The 20674-nt window shown below is 43.9% G+C and overlaps 1 protein-coding gene across 1 annotated transcript in view; it reads right to left on the bottom strand.

Moving 5' to 3' along the window:
• LOC106617325 (titin) overlaps nucleotides 1-20674 on the bottom strand; it is a 75959-nt gene that overhangs the window by 31462 nt on the left and 23823 nt on the right. Inside the window, 1 exon segment of the mRNA XM_070111797.1 lies at nucleotides 50-20626. Coding sequence (XP_069967898.1) covers nucleotides 50-20626 — 20577 coding nt within the window.

Below are 20674 nucleotides of genomic sequence, written 5' to 3'. Positions count from 1 at the left end.
ATTAAGTGATACTGTATTGCTGTAGTGTTGTATTGTGTAATCTTCTTACCCTTGGTTTTGTGTAGTGTTTTGGTTTTCTTTTCTTTCGGTGTCTTTTCATCGTCTAATTGGCTAATATCGATTATATCCGCAATGCTATCCTCACTAACAACACGTATAAGCGAAGACGGTTCTTTTCCTTCTTCCTCAATTGTTTGGATTTGATAAAATTCAGGTTCTGGCGATACTTCTTTCTTAAATGTTCGGGTTTTTGTTATTTTTTGTTTAGGTTTTCTATTCTTATTTATAATCTCCGAGACAATGATCTCCTCCGGCAATTCCTGCATTGGTATCGGCGCAATAGTTTCGTTTGTTGGCTGCTCCTCCGGGAACGGCTCATCGTATTCTTGTACAGTCACTTTAGTCACTGGCGTTTTCTCGAACTCTTCTATGATTTCAACTTTGGTGATCTCCATTTTTGGTCCGTCAATTTTCTTAATAATTTTCGTTTTAATAACTTTCTTTGTCGGTGTCCCATCTTCTTTTTCAGACATGACAATCGTTTTCTGCTCTGGCATCTCCACGATAGATACTTCGTCGGTGGGTTTCTGCACACGAATTCTTTTCTTTAAACGTGCTTGTGTTATAGTTTCGACAAACGGCTTTTCTTCGATGGTGACAGTTGTTTCCGGTTGTTTATCATCTTCCTCAACGGTTTCGATCTTTGTGATTTCTTGCTTGTCACCCTTGACCTTCTTTATTACACGAGTGCGTACTTTCTTCTTCTTTGGCTTACCGTCTTCGGAGATAGTTTCAACCACACGCACCTCTTCTGGCATTTCTCTAATTTCCACGGGCCCTTCTACAACAGGAGTTTCTTCAACTGTGACTGTGGTTTCTGGTTGTTTATCATCTTCTTCAACGGTTTCGATCTTCGTGACTTCTTGTTTATCACCTTTGACCTTCTTAATTACACGAGTGCGAATCTTTTTCTTCTTTGGTTTACCGTCTTCGGAGATACTTTCAACCACACACACCTCTTCGGGCATTTCTTCAACGGTCTCGAAAGGAGTTTCCTCAATAGTAATAGTGGTTTTCGGTTGCCTTTTATCTTCTTCTATGGTTTCAATATTCGTGACTTCTAGTTTATCACCCTTGATCTTCTTGATTACACGCGTGCGTATCTTCTTCTTCTTTGGTTCACCGTCTTCGGAGATGGTTTCAACCACACGCACCTCTTCGGGCATTTCTATAATTTCTTCAGGTACTTCTTCAACAGGAGTTTCTTCAACTGTGACTGTGGTTTCTGGTTGTTTATCATCTTCCTCAACGGTTTCGATCTTTGTGACTTCTTGTTTATCACCCTTGACCTTCTTGATTACACGAGTGCGTATCTTCTTCTTCTTTGGTTTACCGTCTTCGGAGACGGTTTCAACTAGACGCACCTCCTCGGGCATTTCTCTAATTTTCTCAGGTACTTCTTCAACAGGAGTTTCTTCAACTGTGACTGTGGTTTCTGGTTGTTTATCATCTTCCTCAACGGTTTCGATCTTTGTGACTTCTTGCCTATCACCCTTGACCTTCTTAATCACACGAGTGCGTATCTTCTTCTTCTTTGGTTTACCGTCTTCGGAGATGGTTTCAACTACACGCACCTCCTCGGGCATTTCTCTAACTTCCTCAGGTGCTTCTTCTACAGCTGTTTCTTCAACTGTGACTGTGGTTTCTGGTTGTTTATCATCTTCCTCAACGGTTTCGATCTTCGTTACCTCTTGTTGGCCACCCTTGACCTTCTTAATCACACGAGTGCGTCTCTTCTTCTCCTTTGGTTTACCGTCTTCGGAGATGGATTCAACCACACGCACCTCTTCGGGCATTTCTCTAATTCCCTCAGGTACTTCTTCAACAGGAGTTTCTTCAACTGTGACTGTGGTTTCTGGTTGTTTATCATCTTCCTCAACGGTTTCGATCTTCGTTACCTCTTGTTTGCCACCCTTGACCTTCTTAATCACACGAGTGCGTATCTTCTTCTTCTTTGGTTTACCGTCTTCGGAGATGGTTTCAACCACACGCACCTCCTCGGGCATTTCTCTAATTTCCTCGGGTGCTTCTTCTACAGGGGTTTCTTCAACTGTGACTGTGGTTTCTGGTTGTTTATCATCTTCTTCAACGGTTTCGATCTTCGTTACCTCTTGTTTGCCACCCTTGACCTTCTTAATCACACGAGTGCGTATCTTCTTCTTCTTTGGTTTACCGTCTTCGGAGATGGTTTCAACCACACGCACCTCTTCGGGCATTTCTCTAATTTCCTCAGGTACTTCTTCAACAGGAGTTTCTTCAACTGTGACTGTGGTTTCTGGTTGTTTATCATCTTCCTCAACGGTTTCGATCTTCGTTACCTCTTGTTTGCCACCCTTGACCTTCTTAATCACACGAGTGCGTATCTTCTTCTTCTTTGGTTTACCGTCTTCGGAGATGGTTTCAACCACACGCACCTCTTCGGGCATTTCTCTAATTTCCTCAGGTACTTCTTCAACAGGAGTTTCTTCAACTGTGACTGTGGTTTCTGGTTGTTTATCATCTTCCTCAACGGTTTCGATCTTTGTGACTTCTTGTTTATCACCCCTGACCTTCTTGATAATACGAGTGCGTATCTTCCTCTTCTTGGGTTTTCCGTCTTCAGAGATGGTTTCAACTACACGCACCTCCTCAGGCATTTCTCTCACTTCCTCAGGTGCTTCTTCTACAGGTGTTTCTTCAACTGTGACTGTGGTTTCTGGTTGTTTATCATCTTCTTCAACGGTTTCGATCTTCGTAACCTCTTGTGTGCCACCCTTGACCTTCTTAATCACACGAGTGCGTATCTTTTTCTTCTTTGGTTTACCGTCTTCGGAGATGGTTTCAACCACACGCACCTCTTCGGGCATTTCTCTAATTTCCTCAGGTACTTCTTCAACAGGAGTTTCTTCAACTGTGACTGTGGTTTCTGGTTGTTTATCATCTTCCTCAACGGTTTCGATCTTCGTTACCTCTTGTTTGCCACCCTTGACCTTCTTAATCACACGAGTGCGTATCTTCTTCTTCTTTGGTTTACCGTCTTCGGAGATGGTTTCAACCACACGCACCTCTTCGGGCATTTCTCTAATTTTCTCAGGTACTTCTTCAACAGGAGTTTCTTCAACTGTGACTGTGGTTTCTGGTTGTTTATCATCTTCCTCAACGATTTCGATCTTTGTGACTTCTTGTTTATCACCCCTCCCCTTCTTGATTACACGAGTGCGTATCTTCTTCTTCTTTGGTTTACCGTCTTCGGAGATGGTTTCAACCACACGCACCTCTTCGGGCATTTCTCTAATTTCCTCAGGTACTTCTTCAACAGGAGTTTCTTCAACTGTGACTGTGGTTTCTGGTTGTTTATCATCTTCCTCAACGGTTTCGATCTTTGTGACTTCTTGTTTATCACCCCTGACCTTCTTGATAATACGAGTGCGTATCTTCCTCTTCTTGGGTTTTCCGTCTTCAGAGATGGTTTCAACTACACGCACCTCCTCAGGCATTTCTCTAACTTCCTCAGGTGCTTCTTCTACAGGTGTTTCTTCAACTGTGACTGTGGTTTCTGGTTGTTTATCATCTTCTTCAACGGTTTCGATCTTCGTTACCTCTTGTTTGCCACCCTTGACCTTCTTAATCACACGAGTGCGTATCTTCTTCTTCTTTAGTTTACCGTCTTCGGAGATGGTTTCAACCACACGCACCTCTTCGGGCATTTCTCTAACTTCCTCAGGTGCTTCTTCTACAGGTGTTTCTTCAACTGTGACTGTGGTTTCTGGTTGTTTATCATCTTCTTCAACGGTTTCGATCTTCGTTACCTCTTGTTTGCCACCCTTGACCTTCTTAATCACACGAGTGCGTATCTTCTTCTTCTTTGGTTTACCGTCTTCGGAGATGGTTTCAACCACACGCACCTCTTCGGGCATTTCTCTAATTTCCTCAGGTACTTCTTCAGCAGGAGTTTCTTCAACTGTGACTGTGGTTTCTGGTTGTTTATCATCTTCCTCAACGGTTTCGATCTTTGTGACTTCTTGTTTATCACCCCTGACCTTCTTGATAATACGAGTGCGTATCTTCCTCTTCTTGGGTTTTCCGTCTTCAGAGATGGTTTCAACTACACGCACCTCCTCAGGCATTTCTCTCACTTCCTCAGGTGCTTCTTCTACAGATGTTTCTTCAACTGTGACTGTGGTTTCTGGTTGTTTATCATCTTCTTCAACGGTTTCGATCTTCGTAACCTCTTGTGTGCCACCCTTGACCTTCTTAATCACACGAGTGCGTATCTTTTTCTTCTTTGGTTTACCGTCTTCAGAGATGGTTTCAACCACACGCACCTCTTCGGGCATTTCCCTAACTTCCTCAGGTGCTTCTTCAACAGGAGTTTCTTCAACTGTGACTGTGGTTTCTGGTTGTTTATTATCTTCCTCAACGGTTTCGATCTTCGTTACCTCTTGTTTGCCACCCTTGACCTTCTTAATCACACGAGTGCGTATCTTCTTCTTCTTTGGTTTACCGTCTTCAGAGATGGTTTCAACCACACGCACCTCTTCGGGCATTTCTTTAACTTCCTCGGGCGCTTCTTCTACAGGTGTTTCTTCAACTGTGACTGTGGTTTCTGGTTGTTTATCATCTTCCTCAACGGTTTCGATCTTCGTGACTTCTTGTTTGCCACCCTTGACCTTCTTAATCACACGAGTGCGTATCTTCTTCTTCTTTGGTTTACCGTCTTCAGAGATGGTTTCAACCACACGCACCTCTTCGGGCATTTCTTTAACTTCCTCGGGCGCTTCTTCTACAGGTAGTTCTTCAACTGTGACTGTGGTTTCTGGTTGTTTATCATCTTCCTCAACGGTTTCGATCTTCGTAACCTCTTGTTTGCCACCCTTGACCTTCTTAATCACACGAGTGCGTATCTTCTTCTTCTTTGGTTTACCGTCTTCGGAAATAGTTTCAACCACAAGCACCTCCTCGGGCATTTCTCTAATTTCCTCGGGTGCTTCTTCTACAGAGGTTTCTTCAACTGTGACTGTGGTTTCTGGTTGTTTATCGTCTTCCTCAACAGTCTCGATCTTTGTGACTTCTTGTTTATCACCCTTGACTTTCTTAATCACACGAGTGCGTATCTTCTTCTTCTTTGGTTTACCGTCTTCGGAAATAGTTTCAACCACATGCACCTCCTCGGGCATTTCTCTAATTTCCGCGGGTGATTCTTCTACAGGTGTTTCTTCAACTGTGACTGTGGTTTCTGGTTGTTTATCATCTTCCTCAACGGTTTCGATCTTCGTTACCTCTTGTTTGCCACCCTTGACCTTCTTAATCACACGAGTCCGTATCTTCTTCTCCTTTGGTTTACCGTCTTCTGAGATGGTTTCAACCACACGCACCTCTTCGGGCATTTCTCTAACTTCCTCAGGTGCTTCTTCAACAGGAGTTTCTTCAACTGTGACTGTGGTTTCTGGTTGTTTATCGTCTTCCACAACAGTCTCGATCTTTGTGACTTCTTGTTTATCACCCTTGACTTTCTTAATCACACGAGTGCGTATCTTCTTCTTCTTTGGTTTACCGTCTTCGGAAATAGTTTCAACCACACGCACCTCCTCGGGCATTTCTCTAATTTCCGCGGGTGATTCTTCTACAGGTGTTTCTTCAACTGTGACTGTGGTTTCTGGTTGTTTATCATCTTCCTCAACGGTTTCGATCTTCGTAACCTCTTGTTTGCCACCCTTGACCTTCTTAATCACACGAGTGCGTATCTTCTTCTTCCTTGGTTTACCGTCTTCGGAAATAGTTTCAACAACACGCACCTCCTCGGGCATTTCTCTAATTTCCTCTGGTGCTTCTTCTACAGGGGTTTCTTCAACTGTGACTGTGGTTTCTGGTGGTTTATCGTCTTCCTCAACAGTCTCGATCCTTGTGACTTCTTGTTTATCACCCTTGACCTTCTTAATCACACGAGTGCGTATCTTCTTCTTCTTTGGTTTACCGTCTTCGGAAATAGTTTCAACCACACGCACCTCCTCGGGCATTTCTCTAATTTCCTCGGGTGCTTCTTCTACAAGGGTTTCTTCAACTGTGACTGTGGTTTCTGGTTGTTTATCGTCTTCCTCAACAGTCTCGATCTTTGTGACTTCTTGTTTATCACCCTTGACTTTCTTAATCACACGAGTGCGTATCTTCTTCTTCTTTGGTTTACCGTCTTCAGAGATGGTTTCAACCACACGCACCTCTTCGGGCATTTCTTTAACTTCCTCGGGTGCTTCTTCTACAGGTGTTTCTTCAACTGTGACTGTGGTTTCTGGTTGTTTATCATCTTCCTCAACGGTTTCGATCTTCGTAACCTCTTGTTTGCCACCCTTGACCTTCTTAATCACACGAGTGCGTATCTTCTTCTTCTTTGGTTTACCGTCTTCGGAAATAGTTTCAACCACACGCACCTCCTCGGGCATTTCTCTAATTTCCTCGGGTGCTTCTTCTACAAGGGTTTCTTCAACTGTGACTGTGGTTTCTGGTTGTTTATCGTCTTCCTCAACAGTCTCGATCTTTGTGACTTCTTGTTTATCACCTTTGACTTTCTTAATCACACGAGTGCGTATCTTCTTCTTCTTTGGTTTACCGTCGTCGGAGATGGTTTCAACCACACGCACCTGTTCGGGCATTTCTTTAACTTCTTCGGGCGCTTCTTCTACAGGTGTTTCTTCAACTGTGACTGTGGTTTCTGGTTGTTTATCATCTTCCTCAACGGTTTGGATCTTCGTAACCTCTTGTTTTCCACCCTTGACCTTCTTAATCACACGAGTGCGTATCTTCTTCTTCTTTGGTTTACCGTCTTCAGAAATAGTTTCAACCACGCGCACCTCCTCGGGCATTTCTCTAATTTCCTCGGGTGCTTCTTCTATAGGGGTTTCTTCAACTGTGACTGTGGTTACTGGTTGTTTATCATCTTCCTCAACGATTTCGATCTTCGTAACCTCTTGTTTGCCACCCTTGACCTTCTTAATCACACGAGTGCGTATCTTCTTCTTCTTTGGTTTACCGTCTTCGGAAATAGTTTCAACCACACGCACCTTTTCGGGCATTTCTCTAACTTCCTCAGGTGCTTCTTCTGCAGGTGTTTCTTCAACTGTGACTGTGGTTTCTGGTTGTTTATCATCTTCCTCAACGGTTTCGATCTTCGTAACCTCTTGTTTGCCACCCTTGACCTTCTTAATCACACGAGTGCGTATCTTCTTCTTCCTTGGTTTACCGTCTTCGGAAATAGTTTCAACCACACGCACCTCCTCGGGCATTTCTCTAATTTCCTCGGGTGCTTCTTCTACAGGGGTTTCTTCAACTGTGACTGTGATTTCTGGTTGTTTATCGTCTTCCTCAACAGTCTCGATCTTTGTGACTTCTTGTTTATCACCCTTGACTTTCTTAATCACACGAGTGCGTATCTTCTTCTTCTTTGGTTTACCGTCTTCGGAAATAGTTTCAACCACACGCAACTCCTCGGGCATTTCTCTAATTTCCTCGGGTGCTTCTTCTACAGGGGTTTCTTCAATTGTGACTGTGGTTTCTGGTTGTTTATCGTCTTCCTCAACAGTCTCGATCTTTGTGACCTCTTGTTTATCACCCTTGACCTTCTTAATCACACGAGTGCGTATCTTCTTCTTCTTTGGTTTACCCTCTTCGGAGATAGTTTCAACCACACGCACCTCCTCGGGCATTTCTCTAATTTCCTCGGGTGCTTCTTCTACAGGGGTTTCTTCAACTGTGACTGTGGTTTCTGGTTGTTTATCGTCTTCTTCAACGGTTTCGATCTTCGTAACCTCTTGTTTGCCACCCTTGACCTTCTTAATCACACGAGTGCGTATCTTCTTCTTCTTTGGTTTACCGTCTTCGGAAATAGTTTCAACCACACGCACCTCTTCGGGCATTTCTCTAACTTCCTCAGGTGCTTCTTCTGCAGGTGTTTTATCAACTGTGACTGTGGTTTCTGGTTGTTTATCATCTTCCTCAACGGTTTCGATCTTCGTAACCTCTTGTTTGCCACCCTTGACCTTCTTAATCACACGAGTGCGTATCTTCTTCTTCCTTGGTTTACCGTCTTCGGAAATAGTTTCAACCACACGCACCTCCTCGGGCATTTCTCTAATTTCCTCGGGTGCTTCTTCTACAGGTGTTTCTTCAACTGTGACTGTGGTTTCTGGTTGTTTATCATCTTCTTCAACGGTTTCGATCTTTGTGACTTCTTGTTTATCACCCTTGACCTTCTTAATCACACGAGTGCGTATCTTCTTCTTCTTTGGTTTACCGTCTTCGGAGATAGTTTCAACCACACGCACCTCCTCGGGCATTTCTCTAATTTCCTCGGGTGCTTCTTCTACAGGGGTTTCTTCAACTGTGACTGTGGTTTCTGGTTGTTTATCGTCTTCCTCAACAGTCTCGATCTTTGTGACTTCTTGTTTATCACCCTTGACCTTCTTAATCACACGAGTGCGTATCTTCTTCTTCTTTGGTTTACCGTCTTCGGAGATAGTTTCAACCACACGCACCTCCTCGGGCATTTCTCTAATTTCCTCGGGTGCTTCTTCTACAGGGGTTTCTTCAACTGTGACTGTGGTTTCTGGTTGTTTATCGTCTTCCTCAACAGTCTCGATCTTTGTGACTTCTTGTTTATCACCCTTGACTTTCTTAATCACACGAGTGCGTATCTTCTTCTTCTTTGGTTTACCGTCTTCGGAAATAGTTTCAACCACACGCATCTCCTCGGGCATTTCTCTAATTTCCTCGGGTGCTTCTTCTACAGGGGTTTCTTCAACTGTGACTGTGGTTTCTGGTTGTTTATCATCTTCTTCAACGATTTCGATCTTCGTAACCTCTTGTTTGCCACCCTTGACCTTCTTAATCACACGAGTGCGTATCTTCTTCTTCCTTGGTTTACCGTCTTCGGAAATAGTTTCAACCACACGCACCTCCTCGGGCATTTCTCTAATTTCCTCGGGTGCTTCTTCTACAGGTGTTTCTTCAACTGTGACTGTGGTTTCTGGTTGTTTATCATCTTCTTCAACGGTTTCGATCTTTGTGACTTCTTGTTTATCACCCTTGACCTTCTTAATCACACGAGTGCGTATCTTCTTCTTCTTTGGTTTACCGTCTTCGGAGATAGTTTCAACCACACGCACCTCCTCGGGCATTTCTTTAACTTCCTCGGGCGCTTCTTCTAAAGGTGTTTCTTCAACTGTGACTGTGGTTTCTGGTGGTTTATTATCCTCCTCAACGGTTTCGATCTTCGTGACTTCTTGTTTGCCACCCTTGACCTTCTTAATCACACGAGTGCGTATCTTTTTCTTCTTTGGTTTACCGTCTTCGGATATTGTTTCAACCACACGCACCTCCTCGGGCATTTCTCTAACTCCCTCAGGTGCTTCTTCAACAGGAGTTTCTTCGACTGTGACTGTGGTTTCTGGTTGTTTATCATCTGCCTCAACGATTTCGATCTTCGTAACCTCTTGTTTACCACCCTTGACTTTCTTAATCACACGAGTGCGTATCTTCCTCTTCTTTGGTTTACCGTCTTCGGAGATGGTTTCAACAACACGCACCTCTTCGGGCGTTTCTCTAACTTCCTCAGGTGCTTCTTCAACAGGAGTTTCTTCAACTGTGACTGTGGTTTCTGGTTGTTTATCATCTTCTTCAACGGTTTCGATCTTCGTAACCTCTTGTTTATCACCCTTGACCTTCTTAATCACACGAGTGCGTATCTTCTTCTTCTTTGGTTTACCGTCTTCGGAAATAGTTTCAACCACACGCACCTCCTCGGGCATTTCTCTAATTTCCTCGGGTGCTTCTTCTACAGGGGTTTCTTCTACTGTGACTGTGGTTTCTGGTTGTTTATCGTCTTCCTCAACAGTCTCGATCTTTGTGACTTCTTGTTTATCACCCTTGACTTTCTTAATCACACGAGTGCGTATCTTCTTCTTCTTTGGTTTACCGTCTTCGGAAATAGTTTCAACCACACGCACCTCCTCGGGCATTTCTCTAATTTCCTCGGGTGCTTCTTCTACAGGGGTTTCTTCAACTGTGACTGTGGTTTCTGGTTGTTTATCATCTTCTTCAACGGTTTCGATCTTCGTAACCTCTTGTTTATCACCCTTGACCTTCTTAATCACACGAGTGCGTATCTTCTTCTTCTTTGGTTTACCGTCTTCGGAAATAGTTTCAACCACACGCACCTCCTCGGGCATTTCTCTAATTTCCTCGGGTGCTTCTTCTACAGGTGTTTCTTCAACTGTGACTGTGGTTTCTGGTTGTTTATCATCTTCCTCAACAGTCTCGATCTTTGTGACTTCTTGTTTATCACCCTTGACTTTCTTAATCACACGAGTGCGTATCTTCTTCTTCTTTGGTTTACCGTCTTCGGAAATAGTTTCAACCACACGCACCTCCTCGGGCATTTCTCTAATTTCCTCGGGTGCTTCTTCTACAGGGGTTTCTTCAACTGTGACTGTGGTTTCTGGTTGTTTATCGTCTTCCTCAACAGTCTCGATCTTTGTGACTTCTTGTTTATCACCCTTGACCTTCTTAATCACACGAGTGCGTATCTTCTTCTTCTTTGGTTTACCGTCTTCGGAAATAGTTTCAACCACACGCACCTCCTCGGGCATTTCTCTAATTTCCTCGGGTGCTTCTTCTACAGGGGTTTCTTCTACTGTGACTGTGGTTTCTGGTTGTTTATCGTCTTCCTCAACAGTCTCGATCTTTGTGACTTCTTGTTTATCACCCTTGACTTTCTTAATCACACGAGTGCGTATCTTCTTCTTCTTTGGTTTACCGTCTTCGGAAATAGTTTCAACCACACGCACCTCCTCGGGCATTTCTCTAATTTCCTCGGGTGCTTCTTCTACAGGGGTTTCTTCAACTGTGACTGTGGTTTCTGGTTGTTTATCATCTTCTTCAACGGTTTCGATCTTCGTAACCTCTTGTTTATCACCCTTGACCTTCTTAATCACACGAGTGCGTATCTTCTTCTTCTTTGGTTTACCGTCTTCGGAAATAGTTTCAACCACACGCACCTCTTCGGGCATTTCTCTTACTTCCTCAGGTGCTTCTTCTACAGGTGTTTCTTCAACTGTGACTGTGGTTTTTGGTTGTTTATCATCTTCTTCAACAGTCTCGATCTTAGTGACTTCTTGTTTATCACCCTTGACCTTCTTAATCACACGAGTGCGTATCTTCTTCTTCTTTGGTTTACCGTCTTCGGAAATAGTTTCAACCACACGCACCTCTTCGGGCATTTCGTTAACTTCCTCGGGTGCTTCTTCTGCAGGTGTTTCTTCAACTGTGACTGTGGTTTCTGGTTGTTTATCATCTTCCTCAACGGTTTCGATCTTCGTAACCTCTTGTTTGCCACCCCTGACCTTCTTAATCACACGAGTGCGTATCTTCTGCTTCTTTGGTTTTCCGTCTTCGGAGGTGGTTTCAACCACACGCACCTCTTCGGGCATTTCTCTTACTTCCTCAGGTGCTTCTTCTACAGTTGTTTCTTCAACTGTGACTGTGGATTCTGGTTGTTTATTATCTTCTTCAACGGTTTCGATCTTCGTAACCTCTTGTTTGCTACCCTTGACCTTTTTAATCACACGAGTGCGTATCTTCTTCTTCTTTGGTTTACCGTCTTCGGAAATAGTTTCAACCACACGCACCTCCTCGGGCATTTCTCTAATTTCCTCGGGTGCTTCTTCTACAGGGGTTTCTTCAACTGTGACTGTGGTTTCTGGTTGTTTATCGTCTTCCTTAACAGTCTCGATCTTTGTGACTTCTTGTTTATCACCCTTGACCTTCTTAATCACACGAGTGCGTATCTTCTTCTTCTTTGGTTTACCGTCTTCGGAAATAGTTTCAACCACACGCACCTCTTCGGGCATTTCTCTTACTTCCTCAGGTGCTTCTTCTACAGGTGTTTCTTCAACTGTGACTGTGGTTTCTGGTTGTTTATTATCTTCTTCAACGGTTTCGATCTTCGTAACCTCTTGTTTGCCACCCTTGACCTTTTTAATCACACGAGTGCGTATCTTCTTCTTCTTTGGTTTACCGTCTTCGGAAATAGTTTCAACCACACGCACCTCCTCGGGCATTTCTCTAATTTCCTCAGGTGCTTCTTCTACAGGGGTTTCTTCAACTGTGACTGTGGTTTCTGGTTGTTTATCATCTTCCTCAACGGTTTCAATCTTCGTAACCTCTTGTTTGCCACCCTTGACCTTTTTAATCACACGAGTGCGTATCTTCTTCTTCTTTGGTTTACCGTCTTCGGAGATGGTTTCAACCACACGCACCTCTTCGGGCATTTCTTTAACTTCCTCGGGTGCTTCTTCTACAGGTGTTTCTTCAACTGTGACTGTGGTTTCTGGTTGTTTATCATCTTCCTCAACGGTTTCGATCTTCGTAACCTCTTGTTTGCCACCCTTGACCTTTTTAATCACACGAGTGCGTATCTTCTTCTTCTTTGGTTTACCGTCTTCGGAGATGGTTTCAACCACACGCACCTCTTCGGGCATTTCTTTAACTTCCTCGGGTGCTTCTTCTACAGGTGTTTCTTCAACTGTGACTGTGGTTTCTGGTTGTTTATCATCTTCTTCAACGGTTTCGATCTTCGTGACTTCAAGTTTGCCACCCTTGACCTTCTTAATCACACGAGTGCGTATCTTCTTCTTCTTTGGTTTACCGTCTTCGGAGATGGTTTCAACCACACGCACCTCTTCGGGCATTTCTCTTACTTCCTCAGGTGCTTCTTCTACAGGTGTTTCTTCAACTGTGACTGTGGTTTCTGGTTGTTTATTATCTTCTTCAACGGTTTCGATCTTCGTAACCTCTTGTTTGCCACCCTTGACCTTTTTAATCACACGAGTGCGTATCTTCTTCTTCTTTGGTTTACCGTCTTCGGAAATAGTTTCAACCACACGCACCTCCTCGGGCATTTCTCTAATTTCCTCAGGTGCTTCTTCTACAGGGGTTTCTTCAACTGTGACTGTGGTTTCTGGTTGTTTATCATCTTCCTCAACGGTTTCAATCTTCGTAACCTCTTGTTTGCCACCCTTGACCTTTTTAATCACACGAGTGCGTATCTTCTTCTTCTTTGGTTTACCGTCTTCGGAGATGGTTTCAACCACACGCACCTCTTCGGGCATTTCTTTAACTTCCTCGGGTGCTTCTTCTACAGGTGTTTCTTCAACTGTGACTGTGGTTTCTGGTTGTTTATCATCTTCTTCAACGGTTTCGATCTTCGTGACTTCAAGTTTGCCACCCTTGACCTTCTTAATCACACGAGTGCGTATCTTCTTCTTCTTTGGTTTACCGTCTTCGGAGATGGTTTCAACCACACGCACCTCTTCGGGCATTTCTTTAACTTCCTCGGGCGTTTCGTCTAAAAGTGTTTCTTCAGCTGTGACTGTGGTTTTTGGTTGTTTGTCATCTTCTTCAACGGTTTCGATCTTCGTGACTTCTTGTTTGCCACCCTTGACCTTCTTAATCACACGAGTGCGTATCTTCTTCTTCTTTAGTTTACCGTCTTCGGAGATGGTTTCAACCACACGCACCTCTTCGGGCATTTCTTTAACTTCCTCGGGCGTTTCGTCTAAAGGTGTTTCTTCAACTGTGACTGTGGTTTCTGGTTGTTTATCATCTTCTTCAACGGTTTCGATCTTCGTGACTTCTTGTTTGCCACCCTTGACCTTCTTAATCACACGAGTGCGTATCTTCTTCTTCTTTGGTTTACCGTCTTCAGAGATGGTTTCAACCACACGCACCTCCTCGGGCATTTCTTTAACTTCCTCGGGCGCTTCTTCTAAAGGTGTTTCTTCAACTGTGACTGTGGTTTCTGGTGGTTTATTATCCTCCTCAACGGTTTCGATCTTCGTGACTTCTTGTTTGCCACCCTTGACCTTCTTAATCACACGAGTGCGTATCTTTTTCTTCTTTGGTTTACCGTCTTCGGATATTGTTTCAACCACACGCACCTCCTCGGGCATTTCTCTAACTCCCTCAGGTGCTTCTTCAACAGGAGTTTCTTCGACTGTGACTGTGGTTTCTGGTTGTTTATCATCTTCCTCAACGATTTCGATCTTCGTAACCTCTTGTTTACCACCCTTGACTTTCTTAATCACACGAGTGCGTATTTTCCTCTTCTTTGGTTTACCGTCTTCGGAGATGGTTTCAACCACACGCACCTCTTCGGGCATTTCTCTAACTTCTTCAGGTGCTTTTTCAACAGGAGTTTCTTCAACTGTGACTGAGGTTTCTGGTTGTTTATCATCTTCTTCAACGGTTTCGATCTTCGTTACCTCTTGTTTGCCACCCTTGACCTTCTTAATCACACGAGTGCGTATCTTCTTCTTCTTTGGTTTACCGTCTTCGGAGATGATTTCAACCACACGCACCTCTTCGGGCATTTCTCTAACTTCCTCAGGTGCTTCTTCAACAGGAGTTTCTTCGACTGTGACTGTGGTTTCTGGTTGTTTATCATCTTCTTCAACGGTTTCGATCTTCGTAACCTCTTGTTTACCACCCTTGACTTTCTTAATCACTCGCGTGCGTATCTTCTTTTTCTTTGGTTTACCGTCTTCCGAGATGGTTTCAACCACACGCACCTCTTCGGGCATTTCTCTAATTTCCTCAGGTGCTTCTTCTACAGGTGTTTCCTCAACTGTGACTGTGGTTTCTGGTTGTTTGTCATCTTCTTCAACGGTTTCGATCTTCGTAACCTCTTGTTTATCACCCCTGACCTTCTTGATTACACGAGTGCGTATCTTCTTCTTCTTTGGTTTACCGTCTTCGGAGATGGTTTCAACTACACGCACCTCCTCGGGCATTTCTCTAATTTTCTCAGGTACTTCTTCAACAGGAGTTTCTTCGACTGTGACTGTGGTTTCTGGTTGTTTATCATCTTCTTCAACGGTTTCGATCTTCGTTACCTCTTGTTTGCCACCCTTGACCTTCTTAATCACACGAGTGCGTATTTTCTTCTTTTTTGGTTTACCGTCTTCGGAGATGGTTTCAACCACACGCACCTCTTCGGGCATTTCTCTAACTTCTTCAGGTGCTTCTTCAACAGGAGTTTCTTCAACTGTGACTGTGGTTTCTGGTTGTTTATCATCTTCTTCAACGGTTTCGATCTTCGTTACCTCTTGTTTGCCACCCTTGACCTTCTTAATCACACGAGTGCGTATCTTCTTCTTCTTTGGTTTACCGTCTTCGGAGATAGTTTCAACCACACGCACCTCCTCGGGCATTTCTCTAATTTCCTCGGGTGCTTCTTCTACAGGGGTTTCTTCAACTGTGACTGTGGTTTCTGGTTGTTTATCGTCTTCCTCAACAGTCTCGATCTTTGTGACTTCTTGTTTATCACCCTTGACCTTCTTAATCACACGAGTGCGTATCTTCTTCTTCTTTGGTTTACCGTCTTCGGAAATAGTTTCAACCACACGCACCTCCTCGGGCATTTCTCTAATTTCCTCGGGTGCTTCTTCTACAGGTGTTTCTTCAACTGTGACTGTGGTTTCTGGTTGTTTATCATCTTCTTCAACGGTTTCGATCTTCGTAACCTCTTGTTTATCACCCCTGACCTTCTTGATCACACGAGTGCGTATCTTCTTCTTCTTTGGTTTACCGTCTTCGGAGATGGTTTCAACTACACGCACCTCCTCGGGCATTTCTCTAATTTTCTCAGGTACTTCTTCAACAGGAGTTTCTTCGACTGTGACTGTGGTTTCTGGTTGTTTATCATCTTCTTCAACGGTTTCGATCTTCGTTACCTCTTGTTTGCCACCCTTGACCTTCTTAATCACACGAGTGCGTATTTTCTTCTTTTTTGGTTTACCGTCTTCGGAGATGGTTTCAACGACACGCACTTCTTCGGGCATTTCTTTAACTTCCTCGGGCGTTTCGTCTAAAGGTTTTTCCTCAACTGTGACTGTGGTTTCTGGTTGTTTGTCATCTTCTTCAACGGTTTCAATTTTCGTAACCTCTTGTTTATCACCCTTGACCTTCTTAATTACACGAGTGCGAATATTTTTCTTCTTTGGTTTACCGTCTTCGGAGATTGTTTCAACCACACGCACCTCCTCGGGCATTTCTCTAACTTCCTCAGGTGCTTCTTCAACAGGAGTTTCTTCGACTGTGACTGTGGTTTCTGGTTGTTTGTCATCTTCTTCAACGGTTTCGATCTTCGTCACCTCTTGTTTGTCACCCTTGACCTTCTTAATCACACGAGTGCGTATCTTTTTCTTCTTTGGTTTACCGTCTTCGGAGATGGTTTCAACCACACGCACCTCCTCGGGCATTTCTCTAACTTCCTCAGGTGCTTTTTCAACAGGAATTTCCTCGACTGTGACTGTGGTTTCTGGTTGTTTATCATCTTCCTCAACGATTTCGATCTTCGTAACTTCTTGTTTACCACCCTTGACTTTCTTAATCACACGAGTGCGTATCTTCTTCTTCTTTGGTTTACCGTCTTCGGAGATAGTTTCAACCACACGCACCTCTTCGGGCATTTCTCTAACTTCCTCCGGTGCTTCTTCTACAGGTGTTTCCTCAACTGTGACTGTGGTTTCTGGTTGTTTATCATCTTCTTCAACGGTTTCGATCTTCGTGACTTCTTGTTTGCCACCTTTGACTTTCTTAATCACACGAGTGCGTATCTTTTTCTTCTTTGGTTTACCGTCTTCGGAGATTGTTTCAACCACACGCACCTCCTCGGGCATTTCTCTAACTCCCTCAGGTGCTTCTTCAACAGGAGTTTCTTCGACTGTGACTGTGGTTTCTGGTTGTTTATCATCTTCCTCAACGATTTCGATCTTCGTAACTTCTTGTTTACCACCCTTGACTTTCTTAATCACACGAGTGCGTATCTTCTTCTTCTTTGGTTTACCGTCTTCGGAGATAGTTTCAACCACACGCACCTCTTCGGGCATTTCTCTAACTTCCTCCGGTGCTTCTTCTACAGGTGTTTCCTCAACTGTGACTGTGGTTTCTGGTTGTTTATCATCTTCTTCAACGGTTTCGATCTTCGTGACTTCTTGTTTGCCACCTTTGACTTTCTTAATCACACGAGTGCGTATCTTTTTCTTCTTTGGTTTACCGTCTTCGGAGATTGTTTCAACCACACGCACCTCCTCGGGCATTTCTCTAACTCCCTCAGGTGCTTCTTCAACAGGAGTTTCTTCGACTGTGACTGTGGTTTCTGGTTGTTTATCATCTTCCTCAACGATTTCGATCTTCGTAACTTCTTGTTTACCACCCTTGACTTTCTTAATCACACGAGTGCGTATCTTCTTCTTCTTTGGTTTACCGTCTTCGGAGATAGTTTCAACCACACGCACCTCTTCGGGCATTTCTCTAACTTCCTCCGGTGCTTCTTCTACAGGTGTTTCCTCAACTGTGACTGTGGTTTCTGGTTGTTTATCATCTTCTTCAACGGTTTCGATCTTCGTGACTTCTTGTTTACCACCCTTGACTTTCTTAATCACACGAGTGCGTATCTTCCTCTTCTTTGGTTTACCGTCTTCGGAGATGGTTTCAACCACACGCACCTCTTCGGGCATTTCTCTAACTTCCTCAGGTGCTTCTTCAACAGGAGTTTCTTCAACTGTGACTGTGGTTTCTGGTTGTTTATCATCTTCCTCAACGGTTTCGATCTTCGTGACTTCTTGTTTGCTACCCTTGACCTTCTTAATCACACGAGTGCGTATCTTTTTCTTCTTTGGTTTACCGTCTTCGGAGATTGTTTCAACCACACGCACCTCCTCGGGCATTTCTCTAACTTCCTCAGGTGCTTCTTCTAGAGGTGTTTCCTCAACTGTGACTGTGGTTTCTGGTTGTTTATCATCTTCTTCAACGGTTTCGATCTTCGTGACTTCTTGTTTGCCACCTTTGACTTTCTTAATCACACGAGTGCGTATCTTTTTCTTCTTTGGTTTACCGTCTTCGGAGATTGTTTCAACCACACGCACCTCCTCGGGCATTTCTCTAATTTCCTCAGGTGCTTCTTCAACAGGAGCTTCTTCGACTGTGACTGTGGTTTCTGGTTGCTTATCATCTTCTTCAACGGTTTCGATCTTCGTGACTTCTTGTTTGCCACCCTTGACCTTCTTAATCACGCGAGTGCGTATCTTCTTCTTCTTTGGTTTTCCGTCTTCGGAGATGGTTTCAACCACACGCACCTCTTCGGGCATTTCTCTAACTTCCTCGGGTGCCTCATCGACAGGTGTTTCTTCAACTATGACTGTGGTTTCTGGTTGTTTATCATCTTCTTCAACCGTTTCGATCTTCGTGACTTCTTGTTTGCCACCCTTGACCTTCTTAATCACACGAGTGCGTATCTTCTTCTTCTTTGGTTTTCCGTCTTCGGAGATGGTTTCAACCACACGCACCTCTTCGGGCATTTCTCTAACTTCCTCGGGTGCCTCATCGACAGGTGTTTCTTCAACTGTGACTGTGGTTTCTGGTTGTTTATCATCTTCTTCAACCGTTTCGATCTTCGTGACTTCTTGTTTGCCACCCTTGACCTTCTTAATCACACGAGTGCGTATCTTCTTCTTCTTTGGTTTACCGTCTTCGGAGATTGTTTCAACCACACGCACCTCCTCGGGCATTTCTCTAACTTCCTCAGGTGCTTCTTCTAGAGGTGTTTCCTCAACTGTGACTGTGGTTTCTGGTTGCTTATCATCTTCTTCAACGGTTTCGATCTTCGTAACTTCTTGTTTGTCACCCTTGACCTTCTTAATCACACGAGTGCGTATCTTCTTCTTCTTTGGTTTACCGTCTTCGGAGATAGTTTCAACCACACGCACGTCTTCGGGCATTTCTCTAACTTCCTCGGGTGCCTCATCGACAGGTGTTTCTTCAACTGTGACTGTGGTTTCTGGTTGCTTATCATCTTCTTCAACGGTTTTGATCTTCGTTACCTCTTGTTTATCACCCTTGACTTTCTTAATCACACGAGTGCGTATCTTCTTCTTCTTTGGTTTACCGTCTTCGGAGATAGTTTCAACCACACGCACCTCTTCGGGCATTTCTCTAACTTCCTCGGGTGCCTCATCGACAGGTGTTTCTTCAACTGTGACTGTGGTTTCTGGTTGCTTATCATCTTCTTCAACGGTTTCGATCTTCGTGACTTCTTGTTTATCACCCTTGACCTTCTTAATCACACGAGTGCGTATCTTCTTCTTCTTTGGTTTACCGTCTTCGGAGATAGTTTCAACCACACGCACCTCTTCGGGCATTTCTCTAACTTCCTCGGGTGCCTCATCGACAGGTGTTTCTTCAACTGTGACTGTGGTTTCTGGTTGCTTATCATCTTCTTCAACGGTTTCGATCTTCGTGACTTCTTGTTTATCACCCTTGACCTTCTTAATCACACGAGTGCGTATCTTCTTCTTCTTTGGTTTACCGTCTTCGCAGATAGTGTCAACCACACGCACCTGTTCGGGCATTTCTCTAACTTCCTCGGGTGCCTCATCGACAGGTGTTTCTTCAACTGTGACTGTGGTTTCTGGTTGCTTATCATCTTCTTCAACGGTTTCGATCTTCGTAACTTCTTGTTTGCCACCCTTGACCTTCTTAATCACACGAGTGCGTATCTTCTTCTTCTTTGGTTTTCCGTCTGCGGAGATGGTTTCAACCACACGCACCTCTTCGGGCATTTCTCTAACTTCCTCGGGCGTTTCTTCTATAGGAGTTTCTTCAACTGTGACTGTGGTTTCTGGTTGCTTATCATCTTCTTCAACGGTTTCGATCTTCGTGACTTCTTGTTTATCACCCTTGACCTTCTTAATCACACGAGTGCGTATCTTTTTCTTCTTTGGTTTTCCGTCTTCGGAGATAGTTTCAAACACACGCACCTCTTCGGGCATTTCTCTAACTTTCTCAGGTGCTTCTTCTACAGGTGATTCTTCAACTGTGACTGTGGTTTCTGGTTGTTTAAAATCTTCCTCAACAGTTTCGATCTTCGTGATTTCTTGTTTATCACCCTTGACCTTCTTAATCACACGAGTGCGTATCTTCTTCTTCTTTGGTTTACCGTCTTCGGAGATAGTTTCAACCACACGCACCTCTTCGGGCATTTCTCTAACTTCCTCAGGTGCCTCGTCGACAGCTGTTTCTTCAACTGTGACTGTGGTTTCTGGTTGTTTGTCGTCTTCTTCAACAGTTTCGATCTTCGTGACTTCTTGTCTATCACCCTTGAGCTTCTTAATCACACGAGTGCGTATCTTCTTCTTCTTTGGTTTTCCGTCCTCGGAGATAGTTTCAACCACTCGCACCTCTTCGGGCATTACTGTAACTTCCGCGGGTGCTTCTTCTACAGGTATCTCTGCAACTGTGACTGTGGTTTGTGGTTGTTTATCATCTTCTTCAACGGTTTCGATCTGCGTGATTTCTTGTTTGCCACCTTTGATTCTTTTTATGACACGAGTGCGTATTGTTCGTTTTTTGGGTTTGCCTTCATCGGAGATTGTCTCATTGATGCGTACTGCTTCTTGCATTTCAGTTGTTTTTTCATCTTCGGGAATAAGTGTTTTTTGTTGTGTTTTGTGTTCTGTAGTGTGAGATGTTTTCGGTGTGTCTGTGTGAGAGAATGTATTTGGTTAATATGGTTATGTTGTTGGTTGTT

Source organism: Bactrocera oleae, chromosome 6, assembly GCF_042242935.1.
Source record: "Bactrocera oleae isolate idBacOlea1 chromosome 6, idBacOlea1, whole genome shotgun sequence".
Classification (NCBI taxonomy): Eukaryota; Metazoa; Arthropoda; class Insecta; order Diptera; family Tephritidae; genus Bactrocera; species Bactrocera oleae.
Note: the sequence above shows the minus strand (reverse complement) of the source record. Positions and strands in the feature narration are given on the sequence as shown.